Source organism: Thunnus albacares, chromosome 20, assembly GCF_914725855.1.
Source record: "Thunnus albacares chromosome 20, fThuAlb1.1, whole genome shotgun sequence".
In the NCBI taxonomy this organism is placed as follows: Eukaryota; Metazoa; Chordata; class Actinopteri; order Scombriformes; family Scombridae; genus Thunnus; species Thunnus albacares.
Window position 1 is genome coordinate 19,520,337 of NC_058125.1, and position 26,073 is coordinate 19,546,409.

Sequence of the window (26,073 nt, forward strand, 5' to 3'; positions counted from 1 at the left end):
AGACCCAAATACAGGAGACATCAGGCAGAGCAAGGCTGAAGATGAACTTATTTATTCGGGGCTTGTGAAGGCAAAAACAAAGCTGGCAGGTCAAAAGCAAAACAGAACAACGCAGAGCAGAACAAACTGAACAGAGGATCCAACAAAAGGGAACTGAAAACCAGGGATTAAATACAAACAGAACTAATGGGGGAATGGGCAACAGGTGATCAAACTGGGAATAGGCAAGGAGCTGATAGTCTGAGGGAAACACTGGGAGCAGGCTGAAGAGGCTGATACAGGACAGGTGTGTAGATTGCAAAGGAGGGAAACAGAGAGACAAAGAACAGACACGCCCAGTAAAAAAACAGGAAGACACAGACAACGGACTAACTAGTAAAGGCAACTAAAATAATTATAATGCCAGAATCTTTTAAAGACACAACTCAAATAAACCTTCCCCTATTCAGTCCAGTCTAAACAACCTGAGAGAAAATTCCAAAACACGGATCTGTACCATTTTCCAAAAACTGGTATATCACAACTTGGAATGTGAATTGCTTGATTGCACCTGGCAGCTCAGTGAAACCAGCCTGAAACACATTCACAAAACAATCTGGTAATTTAACAAACATTCTCATACTAAACCAGGTGAAGGCATTTCAGTTTACACCTCTGTTTGATCTTCCAATAGCATATATATTACAAACTAGGCAGTTAAATGACTGGACGAAGGTTCACTGCAAGGAGCAACAGAATCTCAAGTAGTCCTTAAATATAATCTGGAATTTATCTGTCCTCCTCCCACTCAGTCCAGTTCAACAATCAGAGAAAGAGCCGGAGGGCATCTGTTGGACTGGTGGAGGGACACAGGACAAGGCTGGGACAGAACCAGAACATCTACATCTTTTTTGAACATAAAAAAAGTTCTGTCTAATTTACATCCGTTGTAAATTGAGAATCTACCTGAATAACATGTATATGCTTGTTTGGTTGAGTTTAGCATCCGCCATGTATCTACTAGTCCAAGCTCTGAGATTATTCCCCTTAAAATTGATGATGCTTTGTCAGCTCTATGTACTTTGTTATTTGAAGAGTCCAATCTGGGACTTAATGTGATATTCAGGTCTCCTCCCATTACAGTAATTTCTCTGCGTTTTGTCATTAATAGTTCAATTATTTCAGACATGAATTCTGGGCCTTTTTCTGGTGGGTAGTATATGTATAAAAAAAGAAACAGTGATTGACTCTATTTGCCAAATACTAAAACGAACCTGTCCTCTTTATCAACAATGTAATTTTCCTCTTTAAAGGCTATGTGTGGTTGCATAATTATGGCTACTCCCCTCTTTTTTGATCCATATGAACTGGAGTAAATTAGTCCCTCAATCATTTTACCTAACTTTTTCTTCAGATGGGTTTCTTGAAAGAAGAGCACGTCTCCTTTAGCCTTCTTCAACTGAAGGAGAATCTTTTTCCTCTTAATTTTGTTATTTTGCCCATTAACATGAGCGTATTTTCAGCTTTGTCATGTCCTCTGTTTAGAGATTAGCTCGACCTCATTTTGGGTTGTCTTGAGTAGTGAGTTTAGGAGTAGAAAAAAGAATAAGAAGAGAAAAAAAGAAAAAGGAACAAAGGAAAAAACTTCTGCACAGGTTCCATTTGTACCAACTTGAGGTGGTGTGTGACTGTAACTGGTCATTACGGTGCACTGTATCAGCTGCCAATATGTGTTTACATATTAACCAAGAGATCCAGACCTTCCCCTAAGAGACGCAATATACTGTATTACATTTTACATTAAAAAAGTACGGCAATGTTGTTAGCATGCCTCCAAAAAGACCTATAGCCCCTTTAATGTAACTTCCTTAATTTTCCCAATTCTATAAACCTTTCATATATCCTACCCAAAGTATTGTCGTGACTCTTTGATTTACCCTTAATTGTGGTTTAAAGAGTTCCTTATGAATGTTAACCTAAAGTTTGTTTGTCCCATTCTCAACCCATTTTCCGCTGTTGCTGAGTGGCTCTCTATTAATTTTCATTCTATTATTTTTTCCTCTTTTTTCACCATTTCCTGTCCTTCTGTTCTCTTCCTCTACACCCCATTAAGTAGCGAGGCCACAGAGAGGAACTGTGTGTGTCCTTCACATGCTACACACCTTAATGGCCTTTGATTAGAAACCATCACAGTCGCTCAACCATCCTATGTGGGCTCTGCCACACAGCCTGTATGTGTGTGTGAGTGTTGGCAATTTTTAGGCGTCTCCCCCTTCTCTCTGAAATACACCTTGTTAACAGGCATTGATTTTAGCTAATGAGCCAGCCATCTCCTGCCCTTCACTTTGCAGCCATAGACAATGGTAACTGTCATTGCGAAAGCCCACGATTATTTAGCACTCACTCTCTGAAACAAAGTAAAACAACAGCTTCAGTCAGAAACGCTAAAGATAGCAACTGTCCCATCAGTGGGAGGGTTTTTGATCACAAAACCATATTTACTGTATATGTGACTCTGCTTTCTTCCTCACAGTATCAGCGGCCACTCTGAGTCATACACCAAACTGTGCTGTAAGGGCTTCTGCATAGACATCCTGAAGAAGTTGTCTCGCACCATCAAGTTCTCTTATGACCTCTACTTGGTCACCAACGGAAAACATGGCAAGTTGGTCCGTGGGATTTGGAACGGCATGATCGGAGAGGTGAGACTGAGGGCTGAGTTATTTAAAGAATAAATCCCTGTACGCAGCAGCCAGTGTGTGTTGAGCTGCTGCATTGAGTCGCGCAGTCGACAGACAATTATTAGAGCAAGGTGTCTCTAAAATGTTCATTCACTGATCTGAAATGTAGCTTAGGGCTATGGCATGCCCTAATTAAATTTAAGGAAAGTTAAGTGTGTATTAGATATTATCCAGAACAGAAGAACAGACTAAAACACTGAAGGTGGAGACTACTTGCAGTAAAAGCACATATTCCTTATTTAACCGCTCAGTTTAATCAACCAAATGAATCCTGTTGAGGAGGAGCTGATAATTCGCTGTGGGTTTTGTCACTACAAGCCTTGCACACACAGTTATTTGATCCCTTGTTATTGTGATAAAAACATATTGAGTTGCGTAGAATTACTTTAAAGAATGAACTAGCTTGCTTTGAAAGTTTCCCTCTACTTCCTCATCAAACTGATGTGAGATTTTTAACACATGCCCACAAACAGCCGTCAGTTCTGTAGTCTTTGTTGCTAATTTTGTTCCATGAGTTGTACATGTTGTCCACTTGAATATGTATTTCAGATTGGATTCAAGCTCAAACATGTGCGGATATACAGAGTGAGCTCATCGGGTAGGGGGCCTTAAAGAGACAGGAGCTAAAACAGCCTGTTTAAGACAGAGGCTGAACTGAGGGGCTGCATAAATGGCCAGTATAAGATAAATAAGGATTTTTTAAAAATTTAAATCATGCAAAGATATTCCAGTAGAGCCCCAGAATGTAAATAAAGACCTGGAAATGTACGTGATACGCCCCCTTTAAATTAGCTTTAATTCCCATCAAGAGGAAGCAGGATGAAGTGTGGAAACCTGGTGTCTCATGTTTGGGGAGTTTCATGCTTTCATGCCAGTCATAGAACAATTTAAAAAATGATTTAGATAATGGCTGAAATGCATTTTGTGTCTTGGAGTTGAAACAGCTCCTGAAAAGCCAACATTTTGGAGATACAAGGTTTTCACCCAACAGCCATATTTTATCAGCTCATCTCATGTTTTACTTGTAAAATATGAAGTAATTACTATAGCTTTCACACAGATGTAGTGGTATAAGTACCTCAAAGTTGTACCTGTGGACAGTACATGAGTAGATGTTTGTAGTTACTTCCCACCTCTGCACTACAGTACAGTTGGTATTAATGACACATAGTATATTAAGTGACACTGGCCTTGCATGGCTGAGAGTGTTTCTTTGATGGGTTTTATCTAGGTCAGTGGTGTGAGGCCATGTGTACACATATGGAGTGAATACACATGTTCTACACACTAAGCCACATCAAACACAGCTGGATGTGAAAGTGAAACACCTTGAACAGGTGTTCCTCAGGAGAGCCTTCTTGCTTGTGTTTTTGTGCCTTAAAGCACTCTGCTCTGGTTGTGCATCTACAGTAAGTGCGTGTGTTCTCCATTATGACAGAAAGATTTCTCTGCAAAATTCTCTGCTTTGCAGAAAAGCAAGCTTGAGCGCTCCTGAGATGTAGCGTTGTCTTGCTCTGGATGTTCAGATGATGAGACAAATATTTTTTCATTCATCTCTGCAGAAAGCCATTATTAGAGTGACGCCTTATAGTGTGGAGCACAAAGTGTGTGCTGCATTGTGGCTTCTATGTTCAAAAAGGATTGCTCATGCAATTCAAAATTTGCTCTCTTTTTAGCAAAGATGAGCTTTGCAGTCAGTCTTTTGGGACTCATGGAAAGCAGATTTTGTTGCAATAAAATATACCCATTCAGGTCTATTTTACATAATTTGAAGTATAGTCACCAAAAAAAGCCAGATACAAATACAGAATAAATACAGGAAAGGAAGTTTTATTATTATTATTATTTTTTTATGACCACTTTAAATTCCTCACTATGCTTTTGCAGTGCTTAATTTTATTTTATGTTCTATCTCTGTCTTTCCTTTCAGGTTGTGTATAGACGAGCTGACATGGCCATCGGCTCTCTCACTATCAACGAGGAGCGTTCGGAAATCATTGACTTCTCAGTGCCGTTTGTTGAGACAGGCATCAGCGTAATGGTAGCCCGCAGCAACGGGACAGTTTCCCCATCTGCCTTTCTCGGTGAGAAAATCAACTGCGTCTTCGAATCCTTTTCAGTTTGATTCTGTTAGTTCAAACGGGTCGTACATCCGTCATCCTGGAGTGTTGTGTGCGTGTTAGCCGTATTGCTGCCACCTTCTTTCTCACCACTTTCTCCCAGGATGGCCTACTTAAACGAGTTCTGTCTCTGCAGACGCTTCAGGAAACTTCCCATTAAGCTTTTATCCCGCCAATAACTGTGGCCTACAACTAAATCCCCTTACGTACTGCACACACACCTAAATCCCTTTTCCAAAACCTCAAACAACGAAATTCATCACAAAATCCTCAACGGTGTATTTCTGTCTTCTCATTTTCACATCAGTCTGGGTTTGTTGCTTTCTCCCTTCCGCTATCCTGCGACCGCACATGGTGACCCCCATCACAGGCTGAGATTTAGAAGCAGGAAGTACAAAAGACTTACTTTAATTCCTCACTTCTTCTCCTCCAGAACCCTACAGCCCAGCAGTTTGGGTCATGATGTTTGTGATGTGCCTGACTGTGGTGGCGGTGACGGTTTTTGTGTTTGAATACTTCAGTCCGGTTGGCTACAACCGTAGTCTGGTGAGCGCTAAAGGTGAGTTTTACACCTATTTGCTTTTCTGTCACAAGTGGAAGTTTTTTCTGAGTGTAGTGGATGATAGACAAGTAAATAATCACTATTGCATCATCACAACAGAGGGATACAGGAGGAGAACTGCCAGCAAGGCACGCATTCACATCAATTATAGATTGTCAATGTGTTAGCATATTCTGCTTTTTTTTAGACTGTAATATGGCAAGCAACTTTGGTACTAGTATTTGTTTGTAACTGGAAAATATCCAGATGGCCCACATTCCTATGAATTTAATTACATTGTGGCCCAGACCTGAAAAAGAAAAAAAAGGATCCATCAAATTCACTCTTGCAATTTAACTTGCATCCTACAGAGTATTTTACTGTAATCCTGTGTGCGTGCCACTAAATCCACCCTCATCTGCACATCCTGCAATGTTAAGAGTTCCTCAACAGGATTTTGGGGGTGAGGGCTAATCAATCCCAGAATGCAGCACTGACAGAGCGTGCCTCGTCTCCAGGTCCGAAAGGTCATTTTCCTGTTTTAATTAGCATTCGTCGCTGTGCTAATCGAAGTGTGATTGATGGCGGTGGCACCCTCCGTTGTTGCACATGAGCAACGGTGGCAGAGAGCGATGGAAACGGGCTGAGGCTGTGAAATTGTGCTGCTGTTTGGAAGTTTGCAGAAGGGCATGAGACGGCTCATGAATACTTATACGGTGAACAGTAGATGTATTTTGTTTGATGACAGAACATGTCGAAACAAATATGTGACTTAAAAATCGATCTAGTCAATCCGTCTTTGGCAAAAATGTATTAAAGGGTCAGTTCACCCCTGAAAAAACATATTTTTTCATTACCGCTCAACAAATGCCTGATGACATATTTTTTACATTCAACTGAAAAAGAGTTCGAACAGCTGTAAGAATTATGACTCCTTTCCATCAGGAGAAAAGGAGGAAATAATGTGATGTTATAGATCCATGAAGTCCACAAATGGAGGAGGTGGTCGCTCTCCGTTTCGCTTGATTTATTTTAACCATAACAACCTTGTTCCCTAACCTATTATTATTTTAACACTGACACCAATGTTTCCTGATCTTAATGTTATTTTAACCCTAACAAAGTCGTAGTGGCGTCAGATTAGAAGAGGCATATACGTGCAACCTGTTGATGAAAACCGTTGACAGCGTAGTCTATGGATCATCCAGAGTAACAGGGAACGAGATGATGCCACTGAAATCCCACAAATAAAACCAAAACTATCTGCTAAATATTTGTATTTTCCAACATGCTGCATATAAAACACTTCTGCAGGTTTACTCCACTATGTGTTTGGACATGATTTGTGGAATTTGGGTGAACCAATCCAGAGCCCTTTCTTTTCTTAGTATGGATGAGGAATGTCTCTGTATTGAATACAGGACTTTAATACACTGAAACTCTTACTCTCTCCTCCATCTGTTTCCTCAGCTCCTGGTGGTCCAACTTTCACCATCGGGAAGTCAGTGTGGCTGCTGTGGGGCATCGTCTTCAACAACTCGGTCCCCATTGAAAACCCTAAGGGGACAACCAGTAAGATCATGGTCCTGGTCTGGGCCTTCTTTGCTGTTATCTTCCTGGCGTCTTACACTGCCAACCTGGCCGCCTTCATGATCCAGGAACAATATATCGACACTGTTTCAGGGCTCTCTGACAAGAAGGTAAGAGACTGAATAAACGTAAAGAGTTTAACTTGTAATAATAACCTCAGAATCATTATGAGGCAATTATTGAAAGTCCGCTCAGACGTACAGAAAAGCAGGCTGTTTTTGTGGAGCGGTGATATATGGAGCGACGTCTTTGCATTTGAATCCAGCTCATCCCACATCATTTCTTTTCTTGTGTTCATCACTCCGCATCGATTAATAAACCATGAATGGGAGAGAAACAAAAGCCTCGCAGAAAACCTTTAAGATGAAGTCAAGTAAGATGAAGTCAAATAAAAGGACTTTGTGGTGAATGTCTTTGTCCTTTTTCTATCAGTGGGGAGTCCAGTAGCATGACTGATTGATCAATTACTGCCTTCTGTCAATACAGATGGTGTCTGAGTCTCGACTTGTTCTGTCAGTATTTTGGTCTGTTCATCAATATTCCCTCTGTGCCGTCTCCATCTCTCGTCTCGCTCACACTGTTAAAACAAGTTCGCAAAATGTCAAATGATTTAAAAACAGTCAAGCCACTGAGGAAAACAACACCCACACACTTTCTCTACCACTTAAATGTGTGTGTGTGTGTGTGAGAGAGACACACAAACTGGAAACAGGGCCTCAGAGGAGCTTTACAAGAAAGCATTTCATTCCTCACAGATAGCGAAAACAACTCCCAGGCAGGGATCAGCTGAGCCACCTCAGTGATCTATGACTGTATTAACTGACTATATTAACTTTATGCAGATTCATTATGTCCCACAGCATAAGGGACTAATATACATCACCCTGAAGAACACAACCTCAGCTGCCCCCTAATTCTGAGATCTTACAACAGAGCATTAGGCGGGTTTAGGTTGTAGGCAAGCTGCATTCACATCTAGTTTTAAAGGATAAGGCTGGTGTTATTCTATATTTTTTATTATCAGCAAATCCAATGAAAAGAGCTATGTAAATAAGATGTAGATAGATGCAAAAGGGACCCAAGAAGAGTCAGAAGTCAATCTGAAAACGACAGAGAATAATAGGACCGAGAGAGAAACACCAACACTGGCAGCAGCATGATGTGCCACCAATTAACAGGCAGCCAAAAACACATTTCTCTCCTATTCTCACCATGTGATAAGAGCTGATTATGATTCTCACTGCAATAAAATGGGGCCTTACCTGACCTGATTAGACTGATTTAATTTCGACCCAGTCCATCTCGGGTACCAGGTGGGGTATTGGTAACTTTCCGAGCTCAAGCCATTTCCAAAGACATACATTTTTTTAAAATGGGTCATAAATGTATAGTTTCACAGTTTAAAAAGATGAAATTGTTTCCTGAAACAGCAAGGCATTGTGGTTTTTAGCTAAAGTTACTCAAACAGTAGTATAGTGCATATATTGGGGACTATTTTCAGCTGCAAATTAATACACAGTTGGTGCTCTAGTGAGTGTTTACATCACCAGGAATGTTTTTAATTGAAATTAAATAAGCTACAATTCCCATTCCCTGTCACGTAGTGCAACAGTGTGGTTAACTGATGTGTTTTTGAATACATTTTGACATGTCACGGTAAGAAAAGCACAGGTGTACAGTACCAGTCAACAGTTTGGACACACTTTCTAATTCAAGGGAATGGGAAAGTGTATCTAAACATTTGACTGGTACTGTAAATGATAAAAAATAATTAATGATGGCTGAATTCCATCCAGCTGCTTCAGTTTCAGAGTTCTGGTATTGTGCATATTGACTGTCACACTGTCATGATGTACAGCTGAAGTGATTGTTAATGATATTAGCAACATGTTTAAAGCTGCAACGATTCATTGATTAGTCAATTGAAAGAAAATCAGTCTTTAACTACTTTGATCGAATAATTGTTTCAGACATTTTTTCAAGCAAAAATGCCAAATATTTGCTAGTTGCAGCTTCTCAGATATGATGATTTGCTGCATTTTTCAATCATATATGATAGTAAATGAAATATTTTTTGGTTTTTGACTGTTGCTTGTATGAACAAGCAATTTAAGGACATCACTTTAGGCTCAGGGAAGTTGTGATGGGGGGTTTTTCACTTCTTTTTGACATTATATTGACTAAACAATCGATTAATCGAGAAAATAATGTTCAGATTAATCGGTAAGTCAAAATGTCTGGTGGTGAAAAAGGCCTTTGGAGCTCTATGGCACAGAATAAATCAGGCTTTTGGCTACACAAACAACACTTGTTTGTGGGATCAACTCATTGTTGGTTTTAGTCTTTTCATGGGATTTACTGACAATAAGAAAAATGTAGAATATTGCCAGCCTTTCATTTCTAATTTGCTCTCTCTTGTGTGGGCTTTTGTTTGAACAGCTGATTATAAAAAAAAAAAGGCGTCCAGCATCTAAACTGAATCCACTGCACTCACAGCTGAAGAGTGATTATATTAACACACGTACTCACACCCACTCACACGCTCACATTTTGATTGGCCCATTCATTTGTGCTCAGCTCAAAAGGTCAATGCCGTAACCAAGATGAATAGATCTTTCCTGTTTATAGTCTAATTGAGCTCTTACAGACGCGTTCCAGCTTCATCCTGCGTTACGCGTTAGCTCGTGAAATGTGAACTTCGATCGGGCGCGGACCGAACGGGATCAGGATCATCTGTGGGCAGCGAAATGATTCAAACAGATACGTGTTGACTGATATAAGATTTAATCAAATTGATGTGAGCGGAACAGCATCCAGTGCATTCATGCAGCGTTGAGTTTGGCTGCTGATTAGATCAATTTTGGAAAAAAAAAGAAATGGAATAACTCTAAAATGGATTTCATTTAACTGAGTAGTCCCTCATCCTCTTTATTCCTCCCGTTCCTGTTTTCTCACTCCGATCCCCTTTTTCTCCTCTTTTTACAACTATTTCTGCTCCTCTGGTTCTCTCTACCTTTGTTCTTTCCTTTACCTCCTTCCTTGAGTCTCCTCACCTTTCCTCTTTTCTCGTTACCCTTCCGTTTCTTTTTCTTTGATTTCCTCTCTTCTCCTTGCCTGTCCTCCCTCTTCCATCACCTTTTTTCTTTCATTTTTCCTTTGCGTTTCTTCTCTCTCCACTTACTTCCTTACCTCTCTCCTCCTCCCTTTCTTTCTGCCCTTCTTTTTCTTACTTTCCTCTCATTCCCACCCCTTCTGTCGTACCCATCACTCCCTTCTTTCTCATCTGTTCCCTTTTTCCATTCATTCATATCTTTCCTTTCCTCTCATCCATCTGGTTTTACTCACTCCTCTGCTCCCCTCGCACACTCCTCTCTTTCGTCTTACCGTTCTTTCTCCTCTTTCTGCCTTTTCCTCACACTCTTTACTTTCTTCTACTCTTCTTCCTCTACTTTTTCCCTCTTCTGCCTCTTTTCTCCCTTGCTCTCTCTTCTTTCCTCATCACCTTCCAACTCTTTTAACTACTCCTTCCTTGCTTTCTTCTTTCTGTCATCTCGTCCTCTCTGCCGTCTTCCCCTATTCTTCTCTCACTCCCTTCAGTCTCTCTCCTCTCTTTCCATTTTCTCATTACTCCCTCCTCTCTTCCCCCCTTCTCTCCACTGTCCTTTCCTATTTCTTCTCCTCTCACTCCCCCTGGTCTTCTTCTCTCCCTCTCCTCATCTCTCATATCTTCTCCCCCCTTCCCTTTCCTCTCCTCCTTTATCTCCCCACAGTTCCAGAAACCACATGAGCATTACCCTCCTTTCCGCTTCGGGACGGTCCCAAACGGGAGCACAGAGAGGAACATCCGCAGCAACTACCCCGACATGCACACACACATGATGAAATACAACCAGAAAGGGGTGGAGGAAGCCCTAGAAAGCCTCAAAACCGGGTACCATTTTGCTTTACATTTTAAATCTATTACATCAATAAATATGAGGTTTTCTTTAACCGACCCTCCTGCGGGTGAAGATATTAGACACCAAAGTCACACATTTCGGTGATACAGATCGTCTTTGTGTTGTAGCATCTATTTGGGAATTAGGCCAATGTGATGGGTGTATTTTTAGATGAAAAAGTCATGTCTACTGCAGCTAAATTTGTATAGAAAAGTGCTGTCAAACATGACAAGCTCACATTCAGAACACTTGAAAACAATACACACATTTTGCACATTTTTAACGCATCAACCACAGATGTGTATACATGTGTTTACACTGATTTCCTTAAGACAGTGAGGGATGAAAATTAACTTTCAGAGGCCTGAAACTTGATGGTTAGTCCATCAGTGTGATCATTTTGTCACATTACCTCTAACGCCACCAGCAGGTCACAGTGTTTGCTTATCAAGTTAAAGATCTCTATATCTACAAGATGGATTGGCTCAAATTAGGTTCAGACATTCATGGTCTCCAGAACAAAACAAGCAGGTCAAAATTCGACTTTGTCCAATACTTCAGTTTATGACCAAATACTTTATGTATTACTATACCTTTGTCTAAGGAAGTGTCTCTGCTCACAATTTATAGTACCACATGTACAACCGTCACACAAACATTTCTACAAAACTGACTAAATGTTCACTTGGATGGATTACTAATCTTAAGCACGTTTCAAGTCTCTGCAAACTGATTCTTACTAATGAACTGAAAGCAACGGCAGCCTGTGAGGTAAGAAAGCAATCTAAAAACCTATGGTATGCTTTTGAAAGTAGACACCATTTTTATTTAATGGGCTAAAAGATGCGAATCCCCCAATGTGGTCCTTTTTAGAGGAATAGTTTGACATTTTGAGAAATCACAAATATAACTCTAAACTTGAATGAGAAGAGGAGATACCACTCATACATTTGTATGTTCAATTTGAAGCTTAAGTAAGCATTGGGTTAGCTTAGCTTAGCATAAAGACTAGAAATGGTGGGAAATAGTTGGCCTGGCTCTGTCCAGAGGTGAAAAAAATCTGCCTGCCAGCACCACTTAAACTCACCAGCAAAAACATGCTTGTTATGTACATACAAGTACATAACATCCCATAAAACCACAACTTGTCTTTCAAATTCAAATTGAATGAACAGATATGGGAGTGGTTTCAGCAAGAAAGAAAATAAGTGTATTTCCAAAAATGTCAAATGTCTCCTTTAAGAGAGAAAGAGAGAGTTATAAATGTAATGCTACCATGTAGGAAGGATGTATGAAAGATCTTATTAAGCACTGAAAGAGCCAAACATTCTTTCAAACAAAGACGATCTATTTGCATGCAGGAAACTGGACGCCTTCATCTATGACGCTGCTGTTTTGAACTACATGGCTGGGAAGGATGAGGGCTGCAAGCTGGTGACGATCGGCAGCGGAAAAGTGTTCGCCACCACCGGGTATGGCATTGCTCTGGAGAAGGACTCCCGCTGGAAACGGCCTATTGACCTGGCACTGCTGCAGTTCCTCGGAGACGGTGGGCACTGATCCAAACCTTATATGATATAATGCACACCTAATGCCTGCACACGCTTCCCTCAGTTTTATATGTTTGTGTTTATTTCCGTCTCACTGGCAAACTCCATGTGAACCACAGAACTGGCATCACTCCAGTTCAGTGTGAGCTGTATCGGCAGGGAAGTGGGCTTACAGGGAAGAGTTAATATCCTGCATAACAGCAGGGAGTGCTAGGGATATGATTATCTCTATTACACACACACATATTTCCTACCTACCTATATACACACAAACACACTCACCATGACGGCCGCCGGTGTGGAGTTAATATCCTCCCTCCTCTGAGAGCTTAAGAGCACCCCTCCGTACACACACACACACACACACACACACACACACACACTCACTCTGAGCTTTCCATGATGACATAATAAATAGTGTGTTTATGGTCAACATACGGTAACGGAGTAATAAAATGGGCCTTGCTCCCTGGAGGCCACTGGGTAGGACTCAGCTCAAGAGGTGGCCACCTGTTCAGAGGCCTGGAGGAGAAGCTTATGTAATGATAGTTAATGGAAATGTGTTTAAGCGCTCTAAATTCTTCTAATTCAGAAGGTGCTTCGTCAGCATGCTGAAATGCATTTTACACTGCGAAAGCATAAAGAAGATGACACATGTATGGATGTACATCGCAGGGAGAAAGTGATCCAATTTTCCCCTTTATACCATCCCATTATATAGCTTTAAGTTTCGGAAGAAACATTGTCCAAGAGTATCATATACATTCTGTATGAGCATGTTATGGCTCTTCATTTACTGTAAGCTATATGATGTTTATAGAGGGAAATGTTCAAACCCAAGACTCCACGTTTTTAATGCTGCACCATTCCAACAAATGAAAATAGTGTAGATGTTTTGTGCATCATTTCATACATATTTCTACAAAATAAAGCCTGGCAGAAAAGATAATTGGTTTGGGTCGACAGATATGGAGATTATTCCAGTCAAAGAATCAGGACAGGAGAGGAGATCCACAGCTAAGGAGGTTTATTGTAGACTGTGCAGAAGACATGCATACACCACGGTAGGACACTTATTAGGTTGAGTAAGTGTGTGTGGTCTACAAGGGAGAAAAAAACAATATGTATAAGAGTAACATAAGTGTGAGTTAATGTACTTTCAAAGCAATAAAGCTATTTACTGTACCCCTTTAAATCTAAATCAAAGGGAAATATAACTTAGCAAACTAAGCAGATAATTCGTAAAAGTAGGAAACCCCCTATGGCAGTACTAAATTAAGAACATTCAAATTACTGAACATATTTAAAGATACCACAACTGTAGCACATTGATAAGCTAACACCAATTAGCAACCATACAGTGTCCACCATGCAAACTAAGTAATTAAGAGACAATTACAGCAAAAACAGTAAAATAACTTAATTACAAACAACCCCACTTGATAAATGCTGCATGACAACACTAAGGGAACATGAAAACAACTTACAGTCTGCTCATTTACACACAACAGTGTCCAGAATTTGCTCCGCTGCTCTGCCTGCTGTGCTGTGCATGCAGACATAGACTTTGGACCAAATGTTAAATATCATGACTTTATTTTGTTCATCATCAGCACTTTAACCTCAAAGTCATTGTTTCATTTTAAATCCAGAGTGGAGCAATACAGAGCAAAAACATCTAAAATGTGTCACTGTCTTTCTGACTGTACTGTAGAACACATCCAAGAAAGTAGAGATGGTTATGCAGAAATGGTTATCTTGAGGTTGTTGTAAGCTGCTTTATGTCTTTCTCTTTCTTTCTCTGTCAGATAATCTCATACTCTCTTCCCCCCCCCCCCTCTCTTCCTGTAAACCTTCGTCTCTTCAGGAGACACCCAGCGTTTGGAGACGGTGTGGTTGTCGGGCATCTGCCAGAACGAGAAGAACGAAGTGATGAGCAGCAAGCTGGATATCGACAACATGGCGGGCGTCTTCTACATGCTGCTGGTGGCAATGGGCCTCAGCCTGCTGGTCTTTGCTTGGGAACACCTGCTCTACTGGAAACTACGCCACTCTCTTCACAAGTCTCACAAACTTGACTTCCTGTTGGCAATCAGCAGGGTGAGATTTGCAAGTTGATCAGTCAATTGATGGATTAGTTGTTTTGTCAAAGCTGAGCTGCTTGTTGTTTATGTATCCTCAGATGACTTGATTGCTGATTGCTTGGTTTGTGGAAGTGGTTTTGAGAAATTGCTTCGGTGATTTTTACATTGATTATTTAGTTAAGGGACTGATTAGCTAGCTGTAATTGGATTAGTTGAATAACAGCTTGGTTGAGTGATTGAAAAATTATTCTGCTGGATTATTTTGACTCTAAGTGGTTGGTTGGTTGGTTGCTTTTTTCATTTAATATGCTGTTTTACATGAAGTGGGTTTTATGTAATGATAAATCAGAGCAAATGGATATTTGCATGTAATTACATGGTATCATTGAAAGGCCTTGTTAAAATATTAGCTAAAATGGCACAGTATTCTTATTAAGAATGAGAGGGGAGGCAAGAGATGAGAGATAAAAAGAAAGAAAAGCAGCACTAATTCTGATGTTTACTCAGATTTTATCTTTGATTGCGTAATGTTCATTTGCATTGAACCCAAAGCAGTACTGAGTTTGTTGACGCCATTGTTTGGAAATGCGGTTATTGAGGTGAAAAGCTCTGGCTGAAGTTACGGCCAGGGAAATGTCTATGGACTCCAGCCTCTGTGTTCCTCTGCTGTGTAATTACACCATTGTGCCTGGATCTGGGCTTTATCAGATTAACGGCTAAATGACTATCTGATCATTAATCCGTATGGGGCGGACCCAAGGGCCAAATTAAATTTGGCTCTTTCAGGATCTTTCAGTCAACTGTAAGTAGAGAGCAGTCATGGGATTTGACTCTGTGTTTGTCCATGCAGTTAGAGACGGTTGGTTCTGCAGGGAACTTTAGGCATGTGTGTGTGTCCGTGTGTGTTTACTGGGGCAATCCTCTCAGCTTAAACAGTTTTTCTTTGAGTCCCGGGAGAATGCATAATGAATTTGTGACTAAGTCTTGCCTCAGTGATGAAATGAGATATTAATGAAAATCGTTTTTTATTTTACTGCCCGTGGTGTTTTTATTAGTTAGGAGGTGGGTTGTCACTTTGAGATGCACAAATGGTTGAAATCTCATCTGTGAAATTGTCCCCTTAAGACCACTAGGTTGGCTCAAGGTTAAACAGTTTGTGGCTAACTACTGATTCTATTACAAATAATTTGTTTATTAACACCCTTCTTCTCTTTTCCCTCTGTTTCTTTTTTCAACTCTTTTTCTCTCTTGACTCTCTCTTTTCTTTATCTTTTTTATTCTTTACCCATCTTTTGTATCTCTCAGGGTATTTACAGTTGTTTCAATGGAGTGGAGGATCCTGGACGTTCATCCGGCTTGGCCAAACCTGATCTGACCTCCAACTACGCTCAAGCAAACATGTTGAAGATGCTTCGCACTGCCAAAGACCTGGTCTCCACCGCCAATGTTGAGTGCTCTCTGGACAATGCCACCAAGACCATCGAGCATTTGAGTCGGCACGGCGGCAGCTTGCCTGTTCGTGTTCCGCAAGTTGCCACCGAGACCGTACCTGGAGGATTTGCTTATGTTATGGAGAATCACTCCTCCATCCCCCAGCGCTCCCTCACCCCACCTCTTGCTGCTGTTACCTCTCTGAAACAGCAGAGGGGTGTGACCAGGCCCACACCGCTGCGCTACACCCTCCCGACTCGCTCATCCTCCTGTCTATATGACCGGCCACTTCCTGTGTCTAGCCTCAGCAGCCCCCACCTGGCAGTTGGTGAGCCGCTCCCACATCAGCACCCCCACCACTACCAGACCACTGGGAGACTCTATGTAGACACTCATCCTCACTCACCGTTCATCCCTTACGCTGACCTCCAACTACCTGACATATACGCCTCTCACCCAGTCTCCTTGCCCCAAAATCAGCACATCCAAACAGGCTTCTCTCGACGGAAAAGGCGGTCCAAGAGTTTCCAGTGCGAGGACGGCGATGTGGAGAGGAGAAAACACAGAGAGGAGAAGAATGATAACACTCCCATCTGTCTGAGTGAGCTCAAAGCCAACCACCTCCAAGACAACCACATCTCTGCCCCCAGTGATGATAGCATCTACCCAGGGGAGGTGATGTGTCCTCGGGTAGAGAACTACAGCTCCTGGCCCCCAGAGGACCTCATGCTGAGAGGAAGACGCAGGCACCGCCGCCCCTCTTTCCTTAAAGCCACTTGGGGCAGTGAGCAGGTCCGCCAGCTTGACGAATCCCAGTCATCCCTTTCCAGCCAATCACCTTCAACCCTGCCAGACCTGTTCCCATGCAATATTACGCCAACTACACCGGCAAAGGCCTACAACCCCGCCCACCTCCGAAACAACTTGTGCCTCCCACGGAACCAGGCCTACCTCCACATACGGGAGGACCAGAGGAGGCCCAATGGGCGTAAAGGCCAGAGGCTGCGGTACTCCCACTCCGCCCACCTCCCGACGTATGGAGAAGCAGTGGGACATGGGACTGGGTTAGGGCGAGGGATGGTACGGAGAGCCACCAGCTTGCTCAGCAGACAGTACGCCCACTACCTGAACTCCTACCCTGGACTACCCCTCTACCATGGCCCCCTGGACCTGCAGCACCACACCCAGGCCTCCAGCAGCCACTTGAGCCCCAGCCCAGTGTGCCAGCTGCTGGCCTGTGGTGGTGGGCGATGTGGGGGCCAGCGGGCCCTGCTGTACCAGGACAGTGTGTATGGGGCCTATGGGGTCTATCAGGGGTCCCAGACTGGATCAGAGGCCCAGTCAGGTCAGGGAGTCGTGGGTCAGCCTGCAGGGAGCCCTTGTGTGCTTCGTCCCTGGAGACGCGTGTCCAGTCTGCAGTCTGAGGTGTGACGGGAAACCAAAAGGACCTCATAGGATGGACTCTAAGGAGTTATAGAGGACAAGACTCTTAAAGGTGACCACTGTGGAGGGGGTTGGGTAAGAGGGAGAGGTTATAACTTGAAGTAATTGTCGATTTTCTATGTGACTTTGTGTGGTAAAGAATAGTAGTTTGGATCTGCAAATTTTACAGATGTTTTAGGACTGATTTGATGTACACTACAGTAAGATAATAAGACTGCACTGTTACCAATTTATCCTGGAGAAAGCTGTGGAAAGCTGGAGTTGGCAGGTTTTATTCACTTGCTGCTTTCCCACAACAACGCTTGTGTGTTTTCTGTGCTTTAATGTGCACTAAGATTTACAACAGTCCACGGTGTTGGCGCATGGTTAAACTATAACCAGAGTTTTCATGCTGTGTGTGTGTTGTGTATATTTGATTGTGGATGGGTGGGATTCAGTCGTGGGTGTCGTTGAGTAGATGAACTGTTTACAGCTGAGAAGAAATAGTGGAGGAATAAGGGATTGTCTCTTCAAATACAGCCACCAAAAATGAGCAGCCACTGTAGCAAGATTCATGAAGATTCAGCTGCAATGTTCACGTGCAGAGTTTAATTCCAAAATGAGACATTCAGTTTTAAAACATTTTGACACCAGACACAGGAGAGCAACAGTTTTTTAGGATGAAATAATCATTTTGAGACATCTGTTAATGAATTTCAGGTAACTTCTCTAAAGATTTATAATGTTTTGGAGATAAACCCTCCACGTCTTCATTTAATGATGAATCACAGGAAGGAGAGACTTTGTGAAAGCAGTCCATATGAACACAATCTACAAAATGATGAACATATTGGGACAGCATTGACCAGCACTAGGTGTCTTAAACCATGGACTCTTGTTCCTCACTGGGTCTCATTGTGAGGCTACAGTACAGCACAACATCACGCAGGGCCTCACAATAAATAGATTCTGTATTCTAGGTACTATATCGATATAGAGAAAATGTGTTATTTGAGTGTCATATTCATGTATTCTACATATGATAGGAATTTATAGTCACTCTTAAAATTTTCTAATCACATTTCTGGCACATTCTGAGTTTTTCTTTTTGTAAAGCTGTTGCTGATTTACTGGAATATTTATTACTGTATTAACTATCAGTTGGCCTATATTAAGATTTTCATCACTTTCTCTTTTCCACTCTTTTATATTCCTTCATCATCCCTCTTTTTTCCCCATCCCCTCTAACTGTTTAATGATCAAATTTAAATGAGGTAATTGAAAGCTATTCTAGTATCTATATTACCTGGCTCCCTCACCCTGTAATTAATCACTTAAACCAATTAAAGAGCCTTTTTGGATGAACATGCATGTGTGCCTCTTTTTTGAAGAGCCTTTACGTTTCTGTTCACGCTTACATTGAAGAGGGAAATAGTTATGGAGAAGTGCTAATCTTGAAGGAATAGACATAGACACAGGGAAATACGCTTACTCGCTTTCTTGCTGAGCATTAGCTGAAAAGATTGATACCAATTTCGTATTTGTGTGGTACATATGAAGCTTCAATCAGCTGCATAGCTTAGCCTAGCGTAGCATAGCTACTGGAAACAGAGTAACAAGGTAACAAAATCCACCTACCAGCACCTCTGAAGTTTGCTAATTGACACGTTATATCTTATTTTTTTGAAGGATATTGCTGGTGATTTTCCATATTCTTATTATTATTATTATTAGAGCCAAACCTACACTGAACTCATCCTACTTAAAGGTATTGTGTGTGTATCCAAAGCCTGATATATCTTATTCCTTTTTGCTGTAGACCTCCATTGTTGTCCAAAAACTATTAAAAACACGTCATTGAGCCAAACTGTTGCATCGGGTGCCATGTTCCTTCACCCTGAACAGTTTGGGCTAATTTGTTTAGAAATGGCTCCAATGACTAATAACAGCGATCACATTTTCAGTCTCTAGAGAGTAGTTCTGTGTAAGGCAGATGCCACTAAGTATGTATGGGAACATGGTTCTATTTACAGAGCTTTGCTAGCTTGCTGTGCTACATATCACAACATCTAGACTTTGTACTACACTGTAAATTTCTCAAAGAACTTATATACAAAGTCCAGAAATTGTGATATGTAGCACAACAAGCTAGCGAAGCACTGTAAATGGAATCATGTTCCCATGCATCTTACACAGAACTACTCTCCAGAGACAGAAAACGTGATGTCTTTGTTTATTAGTCTTTGGGACTATTTCTTGGTGCAGTGACTTGCTGCTTTTGTATGGATTAAACAAGCGAGATATAATGTTACTAAGCTTATCTTTTGAGGTGCTAGTAGGTGGATTTTGTTAGCAGTTTCTTTTTGTTGCCAGTCTTTATGCTAAGCTAAGCTAACTGGCAGCTGGCTGTTGCTTAATATTTACCACAAGAGTGGTAGCAATCTTCTCATCAAACTCTCGGCAAGAAAGCAAATAATATTTTCCAAAAATTTTAACTTCCTTTAAGCTGGAGACAGAAGATGGAAAGATGAGAGGTGGAAGGGAGAGAAAAAGGCAATGCAGAAGATGAAGACGATCTGGTCACTGATCAAAGCCTCTGTCTCACATCTTGTCATATGGAGGTCAGTCATCAGTTGCAGCATCCTGGAGGAATATCCTTCTGGTGTTTGGGACACATGTTGGCTGTTGACTGACACAAATACAGCGCAGAAAAGAGATTGCACCAACAGCACTGATGTTTTTTAAGGCCCAAGCACGAAAGTGCCAGGGGCCCAATGCTCAAATGCTCGAAAACTCATGAAAATTGGCACACACGTCAGAACTGGCAAAAATGGCAAGCTCTGTAGTGACTGGGCTTGGGCATGGCGAGTGGGCTCCACAGCGCCCCAAAATGCAGGGAGCAATTCGGCGGGATCATTGTTCTCATCATTCTGGACATAATACTTTCTTTTTTTTAAAATTTTGCCCGAAAGAAGGTCAGCCATTCTGGATGTGGTGCGTCAATTTTCATTTGACAAACATGCTTGAGGCCTTTAGGACGCACAACAATTCACAAAACTTTGCACCCATGTTCAATATTTCGATTTGGGCGTGGCACATTGACTCTAGCATTTTTGAAGAACTAGGGGTTCTCGAAAACTCACAAGACTTTGCACGTGCATCAGAAGAGGCACAACTTGATATCTGATATGGGTCTTGAGCTTGGGTGTGGCAAAATGACTCAAGGAGACCACTCGAAAATTTCAAAGTCAGTGCCTCTACCTTTAAATTTGATGTAGATGTATGAAATTTGGTAGGCAGATGTGCTATCTCCGGACTTAAAAAAATGTCTCTTGGAGCCATACCCTAAGTCCAATAGGAAGTCAGCCATCTTTAATTTACTGTGCAATTTTTTTGCAAAGTGAAGCCATTAACAGGCATTGTACTTTAACAAATTTCACCTAAGCAATGTCAAATTTGGTAGGTGACATTGAAAGACCTTTGCGATGCTACATTCTGAAGCTTTTGAGCTTTCATGGAACACCCTTGGCGTGGCGTGGTAGCCAATTTTGTGAAAAACATGAAACAGGAAGTTGTAACTCCACTTCACATTTTCCAATCTGCTCCAAATTTCCCATGCTTGATAAAAGTCCAGGCTTGAACACATCTACATGTCAATATTGAGTCATAGTCATAGCGCCACCTACTGACAACAGGAAGTCAGCCTTATGTGACAAACATCATCCCATTTATATGAAATTTACATGGTGTGGTCTAGACATGATATACAGCAACATGATGTATAATTAGTGGGTGTTCTCTTGCGCTACATAGTGGGCCCAGGAAGTGATAGTTATCTCCTACATACAATGTCCAATATTCATGAAAATGTATATCTATGTCAGTTGCCCTCTGGTAAATGTATTGCTGCATTAATATTTCACTTATGTAGTTTTGCCTATGCGTAACAGGAAGTGAAGCCTAAATGACACATAGTTCATCAAATGTATACACAGTTTCCAATACATCATCTCCAGCGCCACGTACTGCATACAGGAAATAATATTTTACCTATTCACACAGTGTCTGATAATCCTGAAAATTCAGAGCCATGTTAACTTCAAGTGGAGGTACCAAGGCTGCCGTTCCCTCCGACGCATGCGGGGTGCGAAGGCCCGTTCATCGCTGTTTGCTGCTTTAATTTTTTATTATTATTTCTAATCTTCTATCAGTTGGAAAATTTTTGATCTTTTGACAAAGTTTCTTCAGCGCTCGCCTGAAGCAAATTTAGGTAAAGATAAGCTACTTCAACTAAAGGTGACCTGTTGCCATGGCAATTACTCTCTCTCTCCATGCTGTTGTCATGACGAGATAAGACTCCATTCAGTAGTCCAGATGAGTAATGTTGGTTGGTCCAAACATTGAGTGCTTTGATTTTTCCATTACTCTCTGCTTTGTTAGTGGAGCATTGCCTTAGATTGGACCATAATATTGATTTAATCCTCTGCTCAGTTTCTGATCTCATATTTTTGGAGTTCAAGGTAATTAGTTTTCTTTTCATCCCTGAAGAGCACAAAGATGCTCGGCATGCCAGAGTAATTATGTAATTAAGACATGCTTATTGATCTAACATAAAACCTGGATTTATGCAGGTACAGTGCAGGTGGATTTGAGCTTTTTTGTCCAAATATCTGAAAGTATGGATGGAAGGAAGGAAAGTAAAATAAGAAGGATCTGTCTACTGTTTCTATTTTTATCAAGTTATTTGGGTCATCATCATTGACATTTTCCGTTTTTAGTGTTAAGGAACAAATTGACTGAACAGAGCTCAAATAAAACTGCTCTGAATGTTTTTAAACTTGCTATTTATAGTAAAGAACAATTAAAAATGACAAACTCAAAGTTACAAGATCAAATGAAAGTGACATTAAACCCAACTCTGTATTTTCAAAACAAATTATTTTCCAAGATAACTACATTCTTGCACTCAAACCTCACATTTAATCATACACTCAGTATTAAACAGTATATTAGGATTCATTTTTGAATGCTTTCACAACTAAATGAAATGTATTTGAAAAAAATCACACCTTTAATTATTTGTTGAACGTTTTAAATGGTGTTGGCTTCTCTTAAGGACTTGGCTTACAAAACAGTAAAAAAAAAAATCGTTCATCACCATGTAGTCACAGTAGCTATAAAGCTTGACCCAGATTTTTGGAATTTAAATTTACGCTTACAATAGGACAATAACTTCTACTAGGAGAAGTCTTTCCAGAGAAGAATAAAATGTTAAAACTAAATCTGTTGCAATCTATTGTCAAGATTGTTGGATGTAATTAAAGTCTCACCATTGAACTGAATATTAGTCATTTCAAGTGAAAGACACTGACAGCAAGGTTGAATATTTCTCATGTACCATGTAAATGTTTCATTTATTAAAATATAATGTTACCTTTCCTGCAAAATGTATTAGCCAATGCAAATTACTCACCCAGTAGAGCTGTTTTAGACAAAAATTTAACTGTTTTATGTCTGTACAACTGCCATCTTTTACCAGTTTTAATCTTCACATTTCTTATATTTAATAGTGTTTAATTATGGTTACTTAAAGGAATAGTCAAACATTTTTTGTGAATATGCTTATTGGCATTTTTACTGAGAGTTAGACAAGAAGATTTGGTGCCACTGCAATATTTGTCCACTAAATATTAAGCGACAATCAGTGGATGGTTAACCCTGGTAAAACCACAGCTTGATGTTTTTAGACTTTGTTTTTTGTTCGAATGAAACAAATGAGATGTTACGCGTTAATTAGTGAGCTTTAGCTGCTGGTAGGATTTTAACCTTTGGACAGAGACACCAAACTAAAACCTTTCGCTTGTTTTGACAGTTTTTTCACACAAATCAAAAACAACACTTGCGACCCAAGCATGAGCATGCGAGAGCCTTGTAGGACATGCAAATTTACCAGTGGTTTTCGAGCAAAAATCTTTGTGAAATGTGACACTGCCACCATTTGCAATCTGCATGTAAGCAATGCTCAAAAATCACCTTTGCGAAACAGGCCCCAGGCTGTTTCCCCCTGTTTATAGTCTTTATGCTAAGCTAAGCTAACCATTTCCTGGCAATAGCTTCATATTCAACAGACATATAACTCAGATGACCAATTAAATGATTGCTACAATTCTTAGGCTTTTAATACTTTTTAGATGTAAGTATACAATAATAAGTTTTGATAATATGTACAAAGACAACTGGTGTTATCGCAAGCAAATTACCAGCACACAGCTGGTAATTTGTTTTTCACAGTGTATATAATTTCCTATGCTCACTCCTTTAATAACAACACAGTGATTAGTATTCACTGCAGTCACGTCTGACTCGTCACTCCAGTCACCAAATGCCTGGACAGATCACTGTGTGTGTGTGTGTGTGTGTGTGTGTGTGTGTGTGTGTATGTATGTGCCTTGGCTGCATGTGTAGTGGTTGCATCAGGATTGATGAAGGGCCTGTCTTGCTAAATGATGAAGGATGTGAGTCACGCATATGAAAACATCAATGGAGCACCTGGGACAAGCTGCAGACATCACACACAGACACTGACACATTAACAGCAATGCTCACACTAATATACTCATATGAACATGTGCACATTCAAATAATCTTTCTCTTAAACACATCTACATTCACTAACCTGAAATATGGCGCTTCAAACTCAGACAAAGATGAAGGAGAAGGGACAGAAAATGCAGTAATGAAGAACAATTAGCTGCCTTTACCGGCATGGGGATTTAATATTCATGTCAGGAGGACACAGGAGTCTATAAGGACCACCCCTGAAGCTAAAACATTATTCATTTATTCGCTCTTGCACACACGCAGACACACGTCACTTCATAATTTTCCACCAGGGACATTCAACTCTTTAATCCAAAGCATGCATCTGCTTGTTTTTGAACTCCTTTTTAAATACGATTAATGTCAAGAAGAACAAACTCAAATCTGATGGATTCTTAATCGCACAGATGCTGTTTATATGTATATAAACAACAAACAGCAACCTTGACAGGGTCGTCAGCAGCAACGGCTGGAGTCACAAGAGGGCCGGAGTCCGGACTCCTCACACCTCCCGCCTGTGAATAAATTGCTTCACGTATCGCGGCAACAACTCCAGATGCTCTGAGTCACCTTGAGACAAAAGGCTGGCTTGCCCTCCATGATAGGTGAGAGGGAGGAAGAAGAGAGTGAGCAGACGAGATAAGAAGACAAAAAAAATGTGGAAAGAAATGAAGAGAAGCAGTGAAATATTTGGGACAATGGTGGAGGATATTTGTGAGGAGGAGGAGGAGGAGGAGGAGGAGGAGGAGGAGGAGGTCTGAGCGAAACTAGAGATGGCGAAGGAGATGGCCAGGAGGAGGAGAGATAGAATAAGTTACAAGAGAGGCAGAGGGAGGGAGATGAGGTCGTTTTGAGGGGAGATAGAGAGAATAAGGGCAGGGAGGCGTAGGAAAAGCGGAGCGATAGGAGAGTAAAAGGGGAAGAGGGCAGCACAAAGGAGAGAGATATTAGAACAGCTGATATGAGAACAGGTGGGAAGCGAGCAGGAGAGCAGAAAGAGGGATGGATTTATTTCCGTGTGTGTGTGTGTGTGTGTGTCTGTGTTTATGAGTGTGCCACTGACAGAGAGAGAAAGGACAGAGGAGGAAAACCAGGGGAATATTGCAGGAAAAATCCCCAAGAGTGCCAAAAAGATCATAGACATCTTCATTTCCTGCCTGAAAATGTGCAATTTTGCAGTGATAGCTTTATGAAAGGAAGACACACGAGCAGCACAAAAACAACATCATTACTATTTCACTGACATACATGTAGAAACTTGACGTAAATGACAGCCGCTCTGGTTGTTTTGAGTTCCACTATCACATTAACTAAATCATCAAAGCAGTACAGCATTCTGAGTGTGACAGCTGTCTGTGCATATGAGGACACATTTTATTGTGCTACAATACGCAATTAAACTTTGAATTTGAGAATCTGTTGTGTGCGTTTCTGTGTGTTTGTGTGTGTGTGTGTGTGTGTGTCGGTCTGTGCAGCGGCTCCTCTCGTATCCGAGATGAGGCGATTGGATCTGCCAGCCAGCAGGAACGTTAATTACTTCAGCAATCTTCAGGCTCACTTCCCACAATCACTCCCATCTCTGGGAAGGGAATGAGCTCGGCCATTCAGGAAACCCAGATCCGGACCGAGCCTCCGATTCAAATCTGTTTTCGATGGAAAGAAGGAATAAGCGGAACAATACAGATGGGAGTCTGGAGAAGCGTTTTTCTCTTTGCCCTTAAAATATGAAATTTCCTTTCCACTTTCTAAAACAGCTGGGACAATGAGGGATAATAAAAGCTTTGATGAAAATCATCACTTCTGGGTGTTAAATTGAGAATTCTGGTTGTCAGGAAATTTTAACAAGAAGTTAAGTGACTTAATGAGAGAGATTGTATCTTAATTAACAAATCAAAGACCCATTTTTTAGGCAAACTACAGGAATACATTTGTCATTGTGCTAGTGTGCTTTCAGTCTTTGCTTCATGTAATTAACTTTTAAAATAAATCAGGCTGCTATTTCATTTTTCAAGTCAAAAATTTAAATGACAGAAGAATGATGGTTCTACATCTTGCTTTGCACCTCATGTGGTATTTT

At 41.0% G+C, this 26,073-nt stretch overlaps 1 protein-coding gene across 2 annotated transcripts in view; it reads left to right on the plus strand.

Moving 5' to 3' along the window:
• LOC122971653 (glutamate receptor ionotropic, NMDA 2C-like) overlaps positions 1-18,780 on the plus strand; it is a 67,719-nt gene extending 48,939 nt beyond the window's left edge. For both annotated transcript variants that reach the window (XM_044338391.1, XM_044338392.1), the window contains 8 exons: positions 2,513-2,681; positions 4,651-4,804; positions 5,274-5,399; positions 6,852-7,081; positions 10,742-10,902; positions 12,271-12,458; positions 14,327-14,559; positions 15,849-18,780. In XM_044338391.1, the coding sequence (XP_044194326.1) occupies positions 2,513-2,681; positions 4,651-4,804; positions 5,274-5,399; positions 6,852-7,081; positions 10,742-10,902; positions 12,271-12,458; positions 14,327-14,559; positions 15,849-17,405 (2,818 nt within the window). In that variant the 3' untranslated portion in view covers positions 17,406-18,780. The remainder of the gene's footprint in view (positions 1-2,512; positions 2,682-4,650; positions 4,805-5,273; positions 5,400-6,851; positions 7,082-10,741; positions 10,903-12,270; positions 12,459-14,326; positions 14,560-15,848) is intronic.
• The last annotated feature ends 7,293 nt before the right edge of the window (positions 18,781-26,073 follow it).